At 41.8% G+C, this 20,492-nt stretch overlaps 2 protein-coding genes across 4 annotated transcripts in view; one reads left to right on the forward strand and one right to left on the reverse strand.

Moving 5' to 3' along the window:
• Nucleotides 1-8,073, forward strand: part of LOC146506901 (phosphatidylinositol 4-phosphate 5-kinase type-1 beta-like) — a 31,564-nt gene extending 23,491 nt beyond the window's left edge. For all 3 annotated transcript variants that reach the window (XM_085181403.1, XM_085181402.1, XM_085181404.1), the window contains exons 8-15: nt 405-601; nt 960-1,043; nt 1,484-1,532; nt 1,694-1,778; nt 2,525-2,683; nt 4,528-4,654; nt 6,588-6,711; nt 6,798-8,073. In XM_085181403.1, coding sequence (XP_085037529.1) covers nt 405-601; nt 960-1,043; nt 1,484-1,532; nt 1,694-1,778; nt 2,525-2,683; nt 4,528-4,654; nt 6,588-6,711; nt 6,798-6,800 — 828 coding nt within the window. In that variant the 3' untranslated portion in view covers nt 6,801-8,073. The remainder of the gene's footprint in view (nt 1-404; nt 602-959; nt 1,044-1,483; nt 1,533-1,693; nt 1,779-2,524; nt 2,684-4,527; nt 4,655-6,587; nt 6,712-6,797) is intronic.
• Nucleotides 8,074-9,136: 1,063 nt separating this feature from the next.
• On the reverse strand, nt 9,137-20,452 carry LOC146506902 (ceramide transfer protein-like). Its single transcript, XM_085181411.1, has 8 exons — nt 18,423-20,452; nt 13,648-13,740; nt 12,766-12,861; nt 12,398-12,530; nt 12,237-12,307; nt 11,995-12,123; nt 10,063-10,192; nt 9,137-9,491 (listed from the first exon to the last, which is right to left on the reverse strand). The coding sequence occupies exons 1-8, from the start codon at nt 18,543-18,545 to the stop codon at nt 9,364-9,366; spliced, it is 903 nt and encodes a 300-aa protein (XP_085037537.1). The 5' UTR covers nt 18,546-20,452; the 3' UTR covers nt 9,137-9,363.
• Between the last annotated feature and the right edge of the window lie 40 nt (nt 20,453-20,492).

Consider the following 20,492-nt stretch of genomic DNA (forward strand, 5'->3'; position numbering starts at 1 on the left):
CCATTCCCAGAACAAGCTCCCACCTCACTTTCTGCCCTTTTCCTGCCACAGGGTGGCTTTTCTTGAGCACTGGGTTCCCATAAAGTCAGAGGGTTTATGGGAAGCTTGGTAAAAGGCTCCTCAGACGGGTCGGTGTGTAACACTTGGCTCTCTTGTTTTATTGTTTATTTGGCTCTGAACAGGTTTGAGCAGAGATTTCCTGTTGCTGGCTTTCTGGTCTTTCATCACCCGACACACTTTTGACTGAGCTGGGTGATGAAAGTGTTTTAGGAAGGAAACAACTCCCCCCTCGTGAGAGTCTAGTAGAAAACTTTTCAAAGTTTCAAGAGGTGGGAGATTGAATCATATAACGATATCCAGATTGTGATATTGAGTGAACTCTTTTTATTTGTAATTTGCAATAGGTGCTTGAGAGTTTCAAGATCATGGACTACAGTCTTCTGCTGGGCGTGCACGTCCTGGACCACAGAGAGGTGGGCGAGCAGGGACAGGCAGGGGGTGATGGGAGGAGACCCGTGGCTCAGAGGGTGCTTTACTCCACCGCCATGGAGTCCATTCAAGGAGACGGCAAGGCTGCTGAAGCCCTCACCACTGATGACACGTGAGTTTATTCAGCCTGGGGGGCGAAGCACACACACATGCACACACACATGCACACACACATGCATACACACACCTCCTCTGTTTGTCTCCTGATGTCCACTTTTTCCCTCGCAGACGTTACACAACCTTCCACAGAACGCTCGAACACACAGTCGGGCTCTCGCATAACCATAGCTACAAAAATACAAACACTGTTCTGCATATTTACAGCAACACACACACACAAATGTAAATACTGCAGGAGCCTCTTTTACAAACACTCGTAAAAAGTGCAGAGGCACGTTTGAACGTTTATTTGAACTACAGCTGCTTTCTAAATGCTGCCATGTTTTGGTTGTTTTGGTCTTCTTTTTCAGGATGGGCGGCATCCCTGCCCGGACACACAAAGATGAAAAGCTGCTCATCTACCTGGGCATCATAGATATTCTACAGTCATACAGGTACTGATGCTAATGAAACTGAAAAACACTGGATTTTTACTGCCTTTCCTTCTTATTTTATCTAGAAAATAGATTAATATGTTGACTTCTTGTGCCACGAAGTCTTATGAGATCCAACTGCCTTTTGGGTCATCAGCTTTTCCTACTCATGGTGTTTTAAAAGCATTGCATAAACCTTTGTGAGCCTTGTCAGCATCAGACTCTTGACAGCGTAGGCAAAGTCAGATCAGGTCAGATATGATGAAAAGGCAGAGTTTGTGTACTTTTGCTTTCTTAAAGGCTAAATGTTGCTTAACTTGAAGGCAGAACTTTAAGTTGAGCAAAGTTTTGCGCTGCACCCAGAGGGAAAAGTGAAACCTTTTAGGTTTGATCGGGCATAAAGGGGAATTTGTTGTATAACCTTCGTAACAAGGCCTCTTTTTGTTGTGTTTCTCCTGCAGGTTCATTAAAAAGTTGGAGCACTCATGGAAAGCCCTGGTGTACGATGGTGTAAGTTGATAGCCTGCTCAAATCTGATGGAGCAGCTTTTATGAATGAGCCTTTTATTTTGTTACGTTCTCTTTAAAGTTACCCGTGGCTGTCTGATAAAAACCTGACTTCTTTTTTTTTATTTTTTTTATTTCGTTCCTCCCTTTCTGATTTGTCCTCAGGACTCCGTCTCAGTCCACCGGCCCGGATTTTACGCCAGCCGCTTCCTGAAGTTCATGAGCACACGGGTCTTCAGGAAGACTCAGCGTAAGTCAGCTGACTGATCATGGTCATACATGTGAAACTAAAGGAGGAAACAGAATGTGAAAAGCTGGAAATCCTGCTCTGGTAACAGGAATGAAACTGTAGGCAGTTTCATTGGTCATTTCATTTCATTTCATTGGTCTTGTGAATTACTGAAATAGCACTGGGTCTTTTAGAGTCGGCTATTGGATAAGCTTTTGAAGCACATGATCAGTAAACTCCTAGATAGGAAAATAGTTTTCATAGTTTTTTAATAGTTTTATCCGTAGCATCTATTCTCAGTGTCCTGGGTGTGGCTGTAGGTGAAACCAGGAAGCTGTTTTGGAACATCAAATATAGAAACAAATGTTACCATGTCGGACCCCCTCTGTGGAAATACATATGGCTGAGGCACTGATTTGAGGATTTAGCTGTGCTGTTAACCATTGCCAAGTCCCGACAGAGGGAGATGACAGGAAAGGATTTTATTTCACGCCCTGCTCAGGAGGCAGAATAAGAAGTGGCTTAGGGGACATTTGTGTCAGCGTCATTGTGCATTTTAACAGTTTAATAGCTTCTAATTTTGGAAGCAGGGCATTGAAGTTTTCCTCTGTGTGAACACTGATTTGATTTATCTCCCCCTAATTATTGCAGTTTTTGTCTCCCTCGCCTCCAAGTCCCTGAATATCAGATTGTGGTCCTTTACCTGACTCATGTGCTCCTTTTTTTTTTTTTTTTTTTTTTTTTTTTTTTAAATTTTGGCTCCACAGCAATTCGATTCTCCCCTTCAAAGAGGACCCGCACTTCCATCCCTGCTCTGAAGTCGTGCTCACAGGAGATCCTTTCATCGCAGGCGGATGAGAGGAACGAGGAGGACAGGAGGGACCGGCTGGTAGGAGCGCGCAGCCTCGCCAGCCTGGATGGACAAGGTACACAAAACAAGAGTTTGACAGATCAGCATCTGTGCCAAGGAAGTGGGGGTGGGATTGGTAGATCATAAAAAGCACTTGACATTTTACCTTAATCCTCGCCACGTCTGCCTCTTCAAGCTTCGTTTTGCGGCTTATTAGAGCTTTTTAGAAACACTCGAGGCCAATAAAGAGCTGCTTCCACTCAGCCATAAAAATGTTGTCCTCTCAGCACTTCCCAAGAGGAGGAAGCAGTGAGTGGTTGATGTATTGTTTGGCTTTGATGGAAATAAACAGAGGTTACCTTCCTATTAACATTACATCAGTTACAGTATTTGTGTGTACAAACTGTGTATAAACCATCCTTAGATTGAGCTCCCCCTACATTCTTACGTGATAAAGCAGCTACATCTGTGTGATCTTTGTGTTTGATAAGGCGATTTATTCAGCCAACAACACACCGGAAGAAATGTGGGTGTGGAGCAGAAAGATAAGTCACGGGGGTCATTTGTCCTCTCCTCTAATCGAGCCCTGCCCCAGCTGTATCTCCAGCTGTGATGCAACAAACTATAAATCCGTTTGGGTTGTTCCTAAACTTCCCGACTCGCTCTTATGGTTACTGAAGGGGTCTCGGGAAGGACAGGAAATCGGTTTTCACTCTAAAGGGAGTGGCTCGTATGTCAGTTTAACTGGAAGCATCTAAACAAAGTGTGTCGCACATGCTGCTGTTTTGATCTGAAGTGGGCTGGACCAGCGAAAAGCCCATTTCTGTCAGTGTAAAGAAATTTATCTCCATATTTCATATTTCCATCTCAATATGAGAAAAAAAAGTGTGTGTTTAACAGTATGTCTCCGTTTTTGTTTTGTTTTTTCCTGATAAAGAAATTCTGCTGTAGTTAATGAAAGAAATCGGTCACTACGACTCTTTGGCCTTTTAATCGTAAAAACAAAATGTGTAAAAGTACAGAATTGTAGTAGCTCATTTCCCCAGACTGCCCTGTAATGTTTAATTCACAGAAATGTCTATAGGAACTTAAATGTCATTCAGTCATTTATCTATTACTTCATTACTTTGGTGTGATATGAATGGCTGTGGGAGGGGATCTTTATCAGTAGGACAAGCTGTAAAATGTATGAAAATACAGGTAAAAGTCCAAAATTTATGCTCTGCTTCACAATTTCCAAAGATGTCTCGTGGGCTGGATCAGAGTCTTCGCCCTTTTGATTCTGGCCCCTGGGCCTTATGTTTGACACCCTAATCTAATCAGTTGCATTAAACTCTCATTCGCTGCCTTGTGTCGTTGATTAGGTTTTGAAGTCCGCAAAGACACGGCAGAATTACAGGAAAAATGTACTCGCTTTTCCTCGGATACATCCAGTGTCAGCTTTAGATTTTATTCTGCTCAGCTTCCAGGAAATGCTTCCTTTTCAGGGGGAACTCTGATTTTACAGCAGTTGGTGTTCGCACACTTATCTGGAGCCGAAGTACTCAGCCTAAAGTTGTAAAATGTGTGGGATGACCCAACCGTATAGGTCAAAATGCGCTTACCTGGATTGTGGAGTTTGAAAGTCTGAAGGCACAGGAGTGTTTATTGTTTTACTGTTTTATGGTGCGCTCTAACATCAGGCTGTTGTGGCACATGGCCGCCCTCGCCCGAGCTCTTCCTGTCGCCAAGTGTTTGCTCATAGTTAGATTGCTGAATCATTAGGTTTTTCTCTGTGATTTTGTGGGGCCTTTCCCGTCACTATGAAGCATCTTTAGATGACTGTTTGTATTTATTGGCACCATGTAAGTTAAAACTGAGCCCACCTGAGATAGGAAAGCGTCACATGTTTAAAATTTAGTTTTCTTTTTTCCTCCTCAGCCGTGTTCGGTTCATATCTGCGCCCCGACATTGTCCCAGCCAACCCATCCTTCTACGAGGGCTCCTCCATGGGAACTATCTCCACCTCCTCCATCTTTGTAAACGTGGAAAACCAAACAGAGGACAGGTACAGTGTCTCCTGTGTTGACGTTTCCTTGTTTTTCTACACTCACACAATCCTGAAATGTTAGGCTGATCACCTTAAACCATGACGCAAGGCCACGAAGAAAAGAAGGAAGTCACGCCTGACATGTACACTCACGCACATGCTCGGGCACTCCCGCCTTATTGTTACCTGTGCGTCTACGTCACATGGTCTTATTGGTGACGTGCGTCGTGGAGCATGTTACTCACTTAGTTTGCCTGCATGCATCCAAGTACACGTGCACGCTTCCTACACAACATATGAATCAGGATGCGTGTTGTTGTAGTGGACGCCAGTGCAATGTCTTTCCAGGAAAACTTTTATTTGATTGGACTCTTGTGGTAGGAATGACTTTGGATGGCTCAAGTGTCACTTAATGAAATGCTTTAATGGCACAGCATTGACTAATAGTTGAAACCCTGATTTTTAACACAATCAGAGTGTTACATTAACAGGTTTCATTGTGACTTTTACCAGTGTGGAGAGAGAAAGTGTGTTAAAGCTTTATTTCCTGTCCTGCTAAAAGCCTCTAAGCCCTGCATCCCCTGCCCTTTGCATTTTTTTCTTCCCTTCCACCTTTCAGTGCTCCTCCTGTCCAACAGTGTCGAGTTCAGCTTGCTTTCTGAGGCTGCATTGTGTGACTTGCCTGGTCTTGTCCCTTCATCAGTCACCTGCTGTTGCCCTGACATTGTTCTGTCAACTGTTTTTATAAATATTTAAACAGCAGCTTTGACACACTCTTACTCAGTGCCATTACGCTGCACAAATACGGTGACAAAAGAGGACAAGCAGAGCTGTGGAGACTGTATATCAGCCAACAATAATCCTTGTCTGACAGCCGCTCTGCCTTTTATTTTAGCAACACACTTTTGAAGTGTCATGTGTATATATATATATATATATATATATATATATATATATATATATATATATATATATATATATATATATATATATATATATATATATATTTTTTTTTTTTTTTTTTTTTTTTTTTTTTTTTTTTTTTTTTTTAATAAAGCTGTAGCTTATCCGTATGTCTCACATCCCTCTGTTATCTCTACAACTATAGCACCATGCTGCTCTTGTTCTAATTGGATTACATCTCTTTGAACCCCTAACATAGTGTGTCATATGTTAGAAAAGGGCAAAAACACATTCCTGAATTTATCCGGAAGTCTGCTGATGTGCATATAAGGGAAAACTATCTTTTGTTGCCCCCTAGTGGTTAAACAGAGACTGCAACTAAAGGCAGGATGAACTTTGCAGTGTGAATGTGCGAGCTACGTTCAAATCCATATATGTGACTCCTGTATGGATTCAGTCTAATAGCACTCTATTTCAGCGTTACGCTTTTGATCCATTCTCCTCCTTGCCCAATTCAACAAGGAATTTCCAAGATCTGTAGGCTGCACGTTAGCTGGATCTCATTCATTGAATGCGTACATGCATGAAGAACATATTTTCTGTCAGAGTGCAATATGCTACAGTTTTTATTAGAAAGGATAGAAAATTGGAATTTCTGTGGATGTAACTTCCCTCCAGTGGAAACCAAGATGAAGGAGTTAACTTTTTAGGTCTGTAATTTCCTGGAAGAATTCTCTTTTAAAGCTCACTTGTATCTCTTACCCCACATTGAGAAATCTGTAGGACTCTCTCTCCCAGCAGTTCCTGGGATTTCAACCTCCCGTTTGGCGTTTCTGAGACAATGAGCCTCTACGTCCCGACGCCAGACAGGTTTCTTTGTCTCTTTACGTCAGAATCCGCAATAAATCTGCCGTTCGTTTGTTAAGGGGTTTTTTCCAATCGCTTTTCCAGCACTGTTTATACAGCTGCCCTGCTCTAACCGGGGCTTTGACGCAGACGATAAGCTCTCAGGTCTGTCTACAAGTTAACGTGCGACCGTGTTTTTCAGGGATGACGTCGCATCCAGCTCCACCTTCACCCTGGAGGACAGTGCCATCTGCCTTACGTCGGAGCAGAGCACCATGGACGTGGACATGGATCGAGATGACGGATCGGTTCTTGACGTCTACCTGGTGGGTTCATTTATTTCAGGTTATTCTTGTTTAAATATTGACTAGGCTTTAGCTGGATATACTGACTTATTCTCTTTGTTTCACAGTGAAAGGAGCAGCTTTCCAAACATTAATTTTCTCCTGCCAAGCATAAGACAATCGCCACACCCCCATTGGACAGGCCATGCTGGCGTTTGACTCACTTTCAGTGCTGCTAGATCCATGTTGCCACTTGTCTTTGCCAACACATCAAAAATGTACTGAGATTCCCACTGGTTGTTGGACTAAAAGTCAAAGTGAAGGAGATCTGCGAGGAACCATGCAACATACCGTGTCACGTGCTGTACATCAGACTGAGCTTTCAGAGCATGCGTCAACGCCGCGGCACCATTAGGTTTTATATGTGTGTACTGTTTTCAAGGCCTACAAAACAACTTCAGCATATTTGAGGAGACGGTAGATGCAAACCATTCATGTGTTTAGATGTTTTGTTTGGGTTTTTTTCTTTCCCTGCTGTTCAGAAAGACATGAAGGACACTTTTACGATTCGCGACTGCTTTAGTTGCTGTTAAAATGAGAAATGTTTACACTGAATTTATGGTGGCATCTTTGTCCCCAATGAGGAGGGACGCCGCGTTGTCACACGAAGGACACAAGTTGGTTTTGTAGCTGCATCCAACACCTACCAGGAAAGACTCCTGTGAACAGACTCGATACTGAAGCTGCCGAGGCCAAACCCGGGGTGCGATCCGGTTTAAGCGGCCTGGATTTTTTCCTAACTATGCCGCCCGGAGAGGAGCGTGAAGCGAGCAAAGACTGCGGCCAGGCCTCGGCTGAAGCACGGAGCAGGAGGCACTTTTGACATGTTATGATTTCTGTAAGACAGATTTCTCCAAGGACACTGCTTTAGGCGGGTGGGCTACCTGACATAAGCACAGATGTGTGAACATGCACTTTTTTTAATCTTTATTATTCAAATGCACACTTGTTTTGTCGTTGACACTACATGTACAAAGACAATGAAGCAACACTGTAGATATTTTTTTTCTGTTTGATGTGGAACTACTAGTTTCATGAGGTTTGCGTCATGACTGAAGATGCTTTTACTCAGGATATCCTTTGATACTGAATAAGTATGTCCTCTTTAAGTTCAAGTTCTGAGACACACATTCTTACACTCGGTGGCGGTCCAGTATCGCTCCGTCAAAATCATATCCAGCTATAAGTGTTTGAACTCCACGATCACGTCAGTTGAGACCATAATTTATTATGTAAATCCCAATATTTTACCATTTGCTGAAAATATACTTTCATCGCTGAATGTATAGACAATGCGTATTTATATAAAGAAGAGACTCCTATAAATAAAAATTTAAAACTCAGTGTCTGCCTGTGAATGCTCAAAACATTTCATGTCATGCGTTTGCAGGTCATAGCTGTGGATGTTTAGGAAGTGGCGGTCTTTAGTGAGAGCAGAAACCCTAGGCATGCAAACACGGTGGTAACACGTAAACTCCACGTAGAAACGGCCGTGACCTGATTCTGTTCCAACGCGGATTATTGCTGCTTTCCACAGAAACCAGTTTCATTGTCACGCCAGTGTGAGGAAAAGAATACGATCGGTTCTGCTGTATATTAACTTTAATTTACAGAACATTGCAAAACATTTACTGTCAAATAAAATTTCTCATATACAGTTTAAAAATATACAAACTATTTAAAATACAGACAAAACTGAAATCACTAAATGCATTCTGCTCATGTAGCTACAACACTGTGTAAAACGTCTGCAGCCACGCCTCATTTTGTGACATTTGCCTCCAGATTTTCTTGTAATTTTTTTAAGTGGTTTTCAGAAATAGTTCTCTGGGCTCTTCCAAAGATTTTCTTTAGACATTGGCTGTTTTCATAAAAAAAAAAAATATATATATTATTTATTTTAAATACACATTTTCAGTCCATTCCTTGTACCCGACCATTTGTTTTTAGTTTAAGCCTTTTAACACTATCATATGAAAAAGGCACCAAATCAAAGTTAAATGCTCCTCATCGACTGTTTCTGTCATTAAATTCAAGTGTTTAAGAGGCCGTCAAACTGCAAAGAGTCTTCACGAGAGGGAGAGAAGAAGTGAAAGTGTTCACACCTCATCAGTGCTTTTGCTGTAAATATCAGTTTAGGTTTTTTTGTTTGTTTAATTGACCTTTAGTGAAGCTTAGCAGTACCAAAAAAGGAAAAAAAAGCAGCTGTAATACTACTGATTAGAGCAAGTCCCCCCCCAAAAAAAGTCAAGAAATGGATAATCAATAGAAATGCACGAAATTATTTACCCTAAAAAAATCACCTCAGGAAATTCTTCTGCTTACATACAAAAGCGCCCATGACCAGCATGATCTAGCTAAGATCATAAACAACTACTTTTTTTTTAAATCTCGAGGGGCATCTGAATAATCACAGATTCTGTAGATCTTACCTCGTTCACTTCAATAAAATCAATCCAATCTCAAAAAAGAAAAGAAATCATGAACTTAGTTAAACTTAAAAGGTCAAAGATGGTATGCATGGTAATTAAATTAACCCAATAAAACAAAAATATACAAATATAATTAATTATAATTATACAAGATGTAGCTGCCAGTCAAGTTGTGCTTGGGGTCCTGGTTACCTCGTTGAATTCAGAAAAGGATGGGCTTCCCGGCGGTTTTCTCCTGGACGTAGGAGCTGAAGCGTTTGAGGAACTTGGGATACTCTCTCTTGGCCACAGGTCTGAGGATTGATGCTGGAAACCAGCCTCCGGGGTTCACTGCAGTCACACAGAGAAATATAATCAGGAAACAGTGTGTTCCTGCTGACTTATGATAAAACTATTAATAATAAACCTGCACAGGCAGCTGTGTGGGATGCCCTCTGGCGGGACGTGGTGATTTAATATTTATGTTTTTAAATAAACTCCCTCGACCCGCTTGGCATCTCTGACAATAAACTGGCTTAAGATTCATCCTGCAGCGCTGCTTTATGTAATAACCTGCTTGTCTGCAGGGGCAGAAGCTGCAGTCTGGACTAAAATTTCAAAGTAATACCCCAGGCTGGGTCATCCTTGTGTCAAAACTACAAAATTCATTTAACAAAAACAAAAAAAACAAAGAATGGCGTGTCAGTCATTCAAACGAATGAATAACCAATTCTACTATATTTTCTTTGATGGTCTGAACAACCGCTGAATAACCCATCCAGACATTCAGACATTCAAGGTGTGCTTTTTTCATCTGTCGTCTACAAAATCTAGTGATACATGTGAGGACTGTAAGACTAAACAGAGGCTTTGTTCTGCTGTCTGCTGAAATCAAAGCCAGATGCTCTTAAGAGGCACTTACCATTGGCAACATAGCTGACCCTACACGAGATGTTGTCTCTGCTGATCTCTTTGTCGCCCTCTGGTGGACTCACCAGCGTTTGGCAGATCATTGCAACATTAAGTTTGGCACGAACACACCGGTTTGTTAGCTGAAAGTGAAAAATACACGAATAAATAAATAGAGGACAGGTACAGTGTCTCCTGTGTTGACGTTTCCTTGTTTAAACCTCAAATGTAAGAGTTGTTCTTATACCAGGAGCAGTGCTCATGTCTGTTTTCAGTCATCCAGGTCATGGTACGCTTAAGCACTCGAGCTGAAGGCAACTGGACGTGTTTTTACTTTCATTAAGATTTTTCACATCTCATCTGAGAGTCTTCTTCAGTCATAAAGGCCCAAATATTTAATCTCTACTGGGATTGGCCAGAGTCGCCTCTATTTCTTGAGGCGACTGAGGTCCTTCAACATCTGCCGGACAATGCTCGGGATTTTCTACAAGTCTGTTGTGGCCAGTGCGATCCTCTATGCTGTTGCATGCTTGGGGAGTAAATTGAGGGTTGCTGATGGTAAGAGACTCAATAAACTGATCCGCAAGGCCAGTAATGTTGTGGGGATGGAGCTGGACTCTCTTAAGGTGGTGTTGGAGAGGCGAATGTTGTCCAAGATAGAGACAATGTTGGATAATTCCTCCCACCCACTCCATGACATGCTGGTCAGTCACAGAAGCACATTCAGCGAGAGACTAAGATTACCAAAAAGCACCACTGAACAACACAGGAAATCATTCCTGCCTGTGGCCATCTCCCTGTAGCAATAGCTACACCCCTTTTGCACATTCCCTTCTTTCTTATTCAGATATTTATCAATAAGTGACTTATATGCATGTATATATTGTGCTATTTCTTACTTTTTGTAATGTCTGTCTTTGTTACTGTTTGTACTGGAGCACTGTAACCAAAATAATTTCTCCTAGGAATCAATAAAGTGTTCTGATTCTGTTCTGATTGTCACCTTGGGGGTGGTCCTGAGAGTTTTTGACTCACCCTGTCATCATGTCAAAAGGAAAGATGTTTCACCTTCACAAACCTAAAAAGAAGTAAAGCTGCCTTTAACTCAAGTGCTTAGCACCAGGACTCTGCTGTAACCCAAAGTAATTGTCTTGTGTATGACTTTATGAGCCTCTCACATGATTGTGCTCGGGATCATTGCTCTGTCGCGTGACCCAAGCTTTAGCTGCCAGTGTCAGATATGACTCTATAATACTTCATGAGTTCATGAAAGGTGCTCAGGTTCCTGTGACTCCAAAACATCATTCCTCCACCACTGTGTCTGACAGTTGGTTTGATGTGCTAATGCTGATATGCTGTAGTTTTATAACTACTTCAGCCTGAAATATACATGTAAAAAACTTATGATTATTATGATTATAAGACTATTATTACTATTTTTGTTAGGCTGTGACATGGGTTAATGATTAGCAGTACTAACGACACTAACTTATCGTTTCAGTGACAAGACACCCCTGCAGAAAACAGAAAAGAGTGTGAAATTTTCCAGCATGCTTTGAATAGCGGAGAGTAGCGCCATCTGGTGGACAAATCTAAACATTTTAAATTGAAGCGAATTTCAATAGCTTTCAATGGGTATTTTTTGGCCTTAGATCAAATGTGGATGTGCATAGCTTAACCATTTTAAGCTAATTTAAGGAGCTGAGACAACTATTCTAAAATTTTAAAAATATATCTTTTGGCAAATATCAGTTATATTCATTCATCACAGCAGCAAATAGAAAATAAAAGAAATAAAAGAAATAAAAGAAAATAAATAACTATAAAAATAAAATAAAGAACTGAATGGCACAAAATGTCCCGAACATCATCTATTAATTAAATTAACACAGCACAACAGTCTAGTGCTAAAAACACAAGGGAAGCCTCTGAGGGTTAATCTTACAGGTACATCATCATGCTCCACAGAGATGTTGCAGACGATCCATGTGTCGGGTTCACTTTCATTTCTCGGTGGAATCATCCTGATGACTGACAGGAAGAGCACATCTCTCTGAGCGACAGGCCACACTGTCTAAAACAAAGGAGACACGTGATCAATTAAATCAATCAAAAACAGGCTGTGCAATATAACTGATGAAATGTGCATTGAGTTTCACTGTACAACGCAGTGTGCACTCAGTATACCTTGTGCGTCTGGTAGACAACGACGGCATTATCAGAGAGCTTTTCCACAACGTGGAAATTTTCAACGGTGGCTGTGGGAAGGAGAGTTCACATCAGGTCAATGCAATAACACAAGGAAAGTCAAATAGCAATAATATGTTGGACTAAAACACAGATCTTACTCTCCCAGTCCAATCGGACTGCAGTGTCCCAGAAGTAGTGGCAGACCTCATGTCCAGTTACCCCCTTCACAGCATGTGTCGCTTTGAGGGGATCCAGGACGATGCCGTTCTCCTCCACTTCCCTCCTGTATACCTGTTACACAGCACCACAGACAGAATGTTAGAAACACACTAACAACTTCACCCGTTACTAAAAACTAAGATGATTTTTTTCCAGGCTTTTAAACGTTTTAAATCACCGTGTACGTCAGCGGCGTATTTTTTCACTGTAGCACAAATAAGTTACTACTGCAGTACATTTTAAAATGTGAATGAGATTTAAATATTCACAGCAAACAACAGAAATAATTCATGTTTTCTGTCCTCACCTTCATCGCCCCTTCTTCTGCTACCAGTTGCCAGTTGGCACCTCCACCCTCCTCCTGGATGGAGTAAGCCATGTGATTCTGCACAGTTTCCTCCACCTACGAGTCAGATATTATAGCATTACAGTATTTATATGCCTGAGCAATCGTCACACCTTCTACCTGTGTATTTAGTTTTTTTAAACAGAGGTGTTGATAAAAATAAGAGAAGCCATGAATCCCAGAAATGTCTTAAGCAAATTTACTATCCGACTAAATAAATATTACACACTTGATATTGCTTGGGTGTGTTCAAAACCTCAACAACGCGTCACGGTCCCTGATTTCTCCCAGAATTTTGACTTCCTGTATAGTCAGGTTGTGCTATATACTGAGCACAACCTGACTGTAATCCTCGGAGCACAGGAAACGTTTGTGAAATCCTGCAGGGAGTGGTTTAGCAGGCGTTTACGTGATGTTCCCAAACACAGCACTTGAGGGCTGAATCTGTGAATGTTATCTGAAGCAGATGACTGATTAGCTCGATCGAGGATGAGGAAGGAGAGTGGGTATAGAGCTGTACATCGGAGAGAGATTTTAAAAAGAAGAAGGAATAAACTACAAAAACTGAAAAAGACTCCGCAGCAGGAGAGCAGAAGACACATAACAACCCCCAAAAAAGTAGCATTTCATACGAATCTGTACTTTAATATTGCAGTGAGCACAAATGATGTGATTAAGATTAAGGTCAGGTATGTCAGCGTCATCAGCACCAAGAAGACCTTGATTTGTACAGGGATGATAAGACAAAGATAAGAGCAGAAACTTGTTACCTTAAATTGAAACAAAGATGGACAGGAGTAGGGTGAATAGCACAGAGCAAACAAACATAAATATGGTTCGCACCTTGTTGGCAAATCTGTGTGTGCTGATGCTGGAATATTCATGACCGGAGGAAGCTGAAGGCAATTGAACTTTCCAGACCGTCCTTGACTGGCTCTGAGGGAACGAGCAGAAGAGTTAAGATGAAAAGATCAAGGAGACAGAAATGGGTTTATGGAGGCCATGAATGAGAACATTGAGACAGCAGTGAGGAGGGTGACAGATGGGTTCAAGGTGGTGTTGCTGGGCTCTGAGACCCTGGACAGACTGATATATGAGGTTAGAGAGGAGTCTATGAACTTAAATGAACTATGAGTTCATTTAAGTTCAGTTTTATTTGTCATATGCAAGTTAGCACAGGGTCAACATTGCAATGAAATGTATGTGACGAGCAGAGGACAGTCACTCAGCAGTATAGTACAGTAAAAAAAGAAAAACATTGTAAAAGAGCAAAATATTTATAAAATATAGTAAATATTTTGTCAATATTTTGCTCTGACTATGATGTTCACATACAACAATGTGTTCTATAATGAGAGTGGGAGCAGGTGGAAGAGAGCCTGGGGAGGTGGAGGTATCCTCTGGAGTGAAGAGAAAAGAAAGACAGTAGAAGAAAGACCTAATATGTGTGTGTGAATGAGAGGGAGACAAGATAAGAGAGAGATAAGATAAAACTTTATTCATCCCTCGGGTGGGTTCCTCTGGGAAATTTGTTTTCCAAAAAGCACAGCACCGACATAAGTTACAGAGTTAAGAATATTATATATATATATATATATATATATATATATATATATATATATATATATATATATATATATATATATATATATATATATATATATATATATATATATATATATATATATATATATATATATATATATATATATATATATACACACACACACATATATATAAATACAAATACATATATAGATAAAATATACAAAGGGGATAAATAGAATAAATAGGAATAAAAATAAAAATACAAGTGAATTGCACATTCAAGTATGGAGTCTATTGCACCGCTGATTATTAACAAAAAGTATTGCACAAAAGGTGATTGAACAGTGAAGTGGAGAGGCACTACAGCTTAGTTGTTCCCCCCTCCTTTGTCCTCCTGTTTCCCCTCCCTCTCCCCTCCAGAGAGGAGTTAAACAGTTTGATGGCGTGAGGGACAAAGGAGTTTTTAAGTCTGTTGGTTCTTGTCTTTGGGAGAAGCAACCTGTCACTGAACAGACTCCTCTGGTTGTTTATGGCCGTGTGCAGAGGATGCCCAGCATTGTCCATAATGTCCAGCAGTTTCTTTAGTGTCCTTTTCTCTGCCACTGTCACCAGAGTGTCCAGCTTCATGCCGACCACAGAGCTAGCCTTCCTGATCAGTTTTTCCAGCCTGGATGAGTCCTTCTTTGCTGTGCTGCTCCCCCAGCACACCACAGCATAGAACAGTACTCCAGCAACCACCGACTGGTAAAACATCCTCAGGAGCTTCCTGCGGATGTTAAAAGACCTCAGCCTCCTGAGGAAGTACAGTCGGCTTTGGGCTTTTTTGTACAGGTGCTCTGTGTTGCATGACCAGTCCAGTTTATTGTCCACCCACAGCCCGAGGTACTTGTACTTGTTGACCACCTCCACCTCCTCCCCCTCTATCTGAACCGGCAGTGGACCTGCTCTGGACCTCCCAAAGTCCACAACCAGTTCCTTAGTCTTTGAGGTGTTGAGTTGCAGGTGGTTTGTGTGACTCCATGCGACAAAGTTCCTCACCAGACTTCTGTACTCCTCTTCCTGGTCATCCCAGATACACCCCATGATGGCTGTGTCGTCTGCAAACTTCTGAATGTGGCATAATTCAGACTTGTAGCAGAAGTCAGAGGTGTACAGGGTGAAGAGAAGAGGGGACAGCACAGTTCCCTGTGGTGCTCCTGTGCTGCTGACCACAGTGTCAGACGTGATGTCCTTCAGCCTGACGTACTGTGGCCTGTCGGTGAGGTAGTCGGAGATCCAAGCCACCAGGCAGGGGTCCACCTCCATCCTGTTCAGTTTCTCCTGGAGCAGACAGGGCCGGATGGTATTAAAGGCACTGGAAAAGTCAAGAAACAGGATCCTGACCGTGCCTTTTCCCCCATCGAGGTGTGAGTGGGCTCTATGCAGGAGGTACAGGATGGCATCCTCCACTCCGACACCCGCCTTGTAGGCGAACTGTAGTGGGTCCTGGGCATGTTGTACCTGTGGTCGGAGGAGGTTGAGGAAGAGCCGCTCTAGAGTCTTCATAAGATGTGATGTCAGTGCCACCGGTCGGAAGTCATTCAGCTCATTGGGCCGGTTCCTTTTGGGGACCGGGACGATGCAGGATGTCTTCCATAGGGCGGGCACTCTCCCCAGTCGCAGACTGAGATTGAAGACTCGTTGTAGCGGCTCCCCAAGTTCAGCAGCACACGCCTTTAGCATCCTCGGACACACCTTGTCCGGACCTGCTGCCTTTCTGGGGCGAAGCTTCCTCAGTTGTCTCCTGACCTGATCCACTGTGACACTGGGAGATGATTGGAAGGAGGGGGGGGAAGGTGTCCTGCTGCTGAGAGAGGGATTGGAGGAGGGGGGTGTCATCATAGTGTCAGGAAGGGGGGGAAGCAAGGGAGGTAGGAGAGTGGGGAGAGGGCTCTGTAGTAAAGGTGAGGGTGAAGGTGAGGGTGGGGGGGTTGTGGGCTGGTCAAACCTGTTGAAGAAGTTGTTGAGTTCGTTTGCCTTCTCCACAGTCCCCCCCACTGTGCTGTTCTTGGTGTTGTGGCCTGTGATGGTTTTCACACCATTCCAGACCTCCCTCATATTGTTCCTCTCCAACTTCTGCTCCACCTTCCTCCTGTAGGTGTCCTTTGCTTCCCTCAGGCAGCGTTTCACCTCCCGCTGTGCTGCTTTCATCTCCTCCTTCACTTTGCTCCTGAAAGCCTTCTTCTTCATGTTGAGGACAGCTTTGACTTCCTGTGTTACCCACGGTTTGTTATTAGGGTAACACCGTACCGTCTTAGCAGGGGCGACCGTGTCCACACAAAAGTTGAGGTAGTCTGTAAGACAGTGTGTCGCCCCCTCTATGTCCTCACCATGTGGGCTCAGAAGCACGTCCCAGGTGCACAGTGAAGATGCAAGGAGGAGGGAGGGAAGGTGGATGAGTTTTAATACCTGCGCTCAGCTATTCAAAGCATCGAAAGCAATGGACAGTACACAAGAGAGGTGAAGAAGAGAGTGCAGCCAGGGTGGAGATGAGCCTACAGTGGCGACCCCTAACGGGAGCAGCAAGAAAAAGAAGAAGATGGACCAGAAAAAGAGTCCTGGTAGGAGTAGTGAGAAGTGAGAAGCATATTGAGCTTATTCCCCGAAGATCACCAGTTACTCTCCACTTACTAAAAACCTCTCATGTTTCTTAGTCTAAAATTAACTTGTGTTCACAATATTTTGTTTAATCTCTATAGAATAAATTAAAATGAAGTTGTTATTGGTTGTATTAGTGCTGTGTTTCTTGTCAGCCTAATTTTGACCTAAAATGAACAGTAATTAATATATTATTATAGCTTGAGTGTTTAATCATAAGAATGTTTTGCACAGGCCTCTATGTAGTCCCCCAAGAGCTACATTTCAGTCTAAAGGCCTCAGTTAGCATGTTAAATGTTAAAGTTCACGACAGTGCAAAAACACTGAAAGAGTGTGGCTTGTTTGGAAGGGTTGCCACAAGAAAGCTTCTTGTCTCTCTCTCTAACAAAAAAAGGAAGAACATGGCTGCACAGCTTATCTGAACAAATCACTAATAAGACCTTTGGACAGGCAAGACCAAAGTGGGAATGTTTGTCCATGAAGAACTGCACTATGTGTGTTGAAAGCCAAACACAGCATATCAGTAAAAACATCAACATAGTGGTGGATGTGTGATGATTTGGGGTTTGTTTTACAGCCACAGGATCTGGCCACGTTACAGCCAGCCAAGAACTCTCTATAACAAAGTCTTCTTCAGTCAAATATGAAACTATTTGTCCCACAGCTACTGTAAAGCTTTACCCACATGCAATTTGACAATTATCTGATGCAAAGCATCAAATCTAAAGCAGAATGACTGGAAAAAAGAGAAGAAAAATCAAAGTGTTGCAATGGCTCAGTCAAAGTCCAGAATGAGCTGCGCATAAACAAATGCCGCAAACCTCACTGAACTGAAGCAACGCTGTAAGGAAGTGTGGACCAAAGTTCTTCTATAATGATGTGAAAGGCTGATAAAGTCATACAAAAGTCATTTTGGGACTTCAGGTTATTACTGCTAAAGGTACTTCTACAAGCTATTGATTGGGGGGTGCACTCAGTTTTCCACAGGACTTGACTTTCCTTTCCACGTGACTGTTTCTGTTCTACTTTGTATCTTTATGTCCATTTCTCCGTTTGGATCTTATCTCTCTTTGTCTACACGAAGAAATGCTGTCATTCCACATAACAGCTGATCAGCGAAGAAGTAAAATGGTTAGATTATATTCAATAGTTTATCCCAGTCCAATTAGTATTATTTATTCTGTTACTTAGAAGAAAGGAATTATAGCAAACTAGCTAAAGTATCTGGACTTTGGTTTTTTTTATTGCTGTGTGGATAAACTAACAAATCAAGTGTGGCTACCGGTGAACTGTAATGCTAACAACAGAGTAATACTATTAAAGTCAGAGGAACCAAACACAAACACAGGTATGAAGGGAGGTGTCGGCATTCCAGACAACACTGCCCACAAAATAAATATAATGTGTCGTATAACCAGGACACAGAGACCTACTGTAACTGGATGGCTGCAGGTCTGCACAGGTATCCATCTTTCAGTCTCCTGTTTCAGCAGCTGTTTCTTCTTACTTTTCCGTGACTGCTTCGGTGAACTGTGCAACGAAGTCCTGGTACTCATTTTCTAACTTACTCTCTGAACAAGTGTGGGTAGGGGTGTCCCGCTCCTCGTGTGTTTGCTCTGTGACTGTTTCTGTGTCTCTACCCCACACATCCGCAGTTAAACTTCACATACATAACCAAACACTGATAAGTTTGAGGCTGATTCACTCAGGTAGTCTAACTCACAGGAAATGCTTCCCGGCTTACCTTTACGCACACACACAGAGAGAGAGAGAGAGAGCGAGAGAGAGCGCGCGCGCGAGAGAGAAGGAACTGGTTTGTCGAGATCAGCTGAGGATCAGGACACACATGAGGAGTTCTTTTAAAGGCACAGGCCGATCAGTGTCAACATGAACAGGAGAGTGTTACAGGACCGCAAACTGTCCACTTGTTTCATGTTTACTGAGCAGTGACTCTAGGAGTTGGATTTCATAACATGTTTACAGTAGCCGCTTTTATCCGGATAGCTGGATCATGGAAAGGACCGGTGAACTGACTTTTCCTGTTTTTCTTGCTGCCTGGACACAGGCTACAGTCTCTTTTTCCTTTGGATGCGATCTGATTTGCATTTTCAGCAGGCGGACCAACACCGGAGCTAACTTGCATTAAAGTGTATGTAGTGTAAAGTATTCACCGCTAGATGTCAGTAGTTATTCTTTCTAATGTTGCCATGATTGTATTTAAGGATTGATGAATAAGTAAAATACAGACTACAGCTGAAAGTTAAAAATTAACTACCTTTTATAAAAAGAAGAAAAAAAAGAATATTTTCGAAAACTGTCAAAAAAAAAATCCACCTGATTAAAATAAAATTACTACATTAACTTAATTCAAGCTTTTTACCCACATTTGAAGCCACTGCACATCTCTGAGAAGTCAGAAATTAATCAAGTATCACATACAACCACTAAAATTAGTGTTGTTAAGGAATGCAGTAACAATATTTAAGCATATTCTGGTGGAATAACCATTGTAGAAACAATTTTTTTTGTAACAAGCAAAACTTAATTTAGGACTACTTTGGTAAACCTGACATTGGAAGGTGGTGTGAAAATGTAAACGCTCTACATAAATTACACAGATGTGATACAATGGAGCTGACAGTAAAAACACAAATATATTATATACACAGAGATATAGATTCTACACAGACACACACTTAAAATGTTAATAAAATAGGTCCAAGAATGGATCCCTGTGGAACACCTACACTGATGGCAATGCTTTTAATCAAGTTCAAGTTCTTTCGTGACACAATAAAGTGCAATTTTTGTGACTCCAGGTCTGTGTTTGGAATAACTTAAAAAAAACAAAACAAAACCTTAAAACACCAAAAACGCTTACATTTTTTTGTATATTAATTTTAATTTACAGAACATTGTCAAATTGCAATACATTTAGTGCAAATAACACTTCTGATGTACAACTTAGAAATATACAAAGTGTGTAGATTACTGACAAAAATATCAAAATTAAAAAGACTAAATGCATTCTTCAGCTGACACCGCTCATAGATTTAGGTCTTATCATTATCGGCAAAACAATTATCCAGATCCCTCCTAACCTCAAATCTCTTTTTTCAAACCATGCAGATCTACTGAATGCTAAACTCCCAACTATTGATGGCATTGAACACAGTCTAAATTGAAACCTTGAGGTAAGATGATGTGAAATGCTGACCCTCCCCCTCCCAACCCCACCCAGTTTGATTTCAGTGTTGATAAATGCACGTCTGGTGGCTGAACAGTAGAGAAAGCCAGAACTCCTGGCGTCTAAGGCATACTGGGAGTAGTTTATCAGTCAAAGTGCAGGAAACCACTGCACGGTAGTGTGGCATCTGAAATGTAAAATCAGCATCTGACTGAGAACATAAGGAACACATTATAAAATGATAATCCAAGTTAACATTTAATAACAATTCCGCTTAAAAGCAGCAGGAGTAATTTATAAATCTGACACTCTTGAG

The sequence above is a fragment of the Neolamprologus multifasciatus genome, chromosome 12 (assembly GCF_963576455.1).
Source record: "Neolamprologus multifasciatus chromosome 12, fNeoMul1.2, whole genome shotgun sequence".
Taxonomy (NCBI): domain Eukaryota; kingdom Metazoa; phylum Chordata; class Actinopteri; order Cichliformes; family Cichlidae; genus Neolamprologus; species Neolamprologus multifasciatus.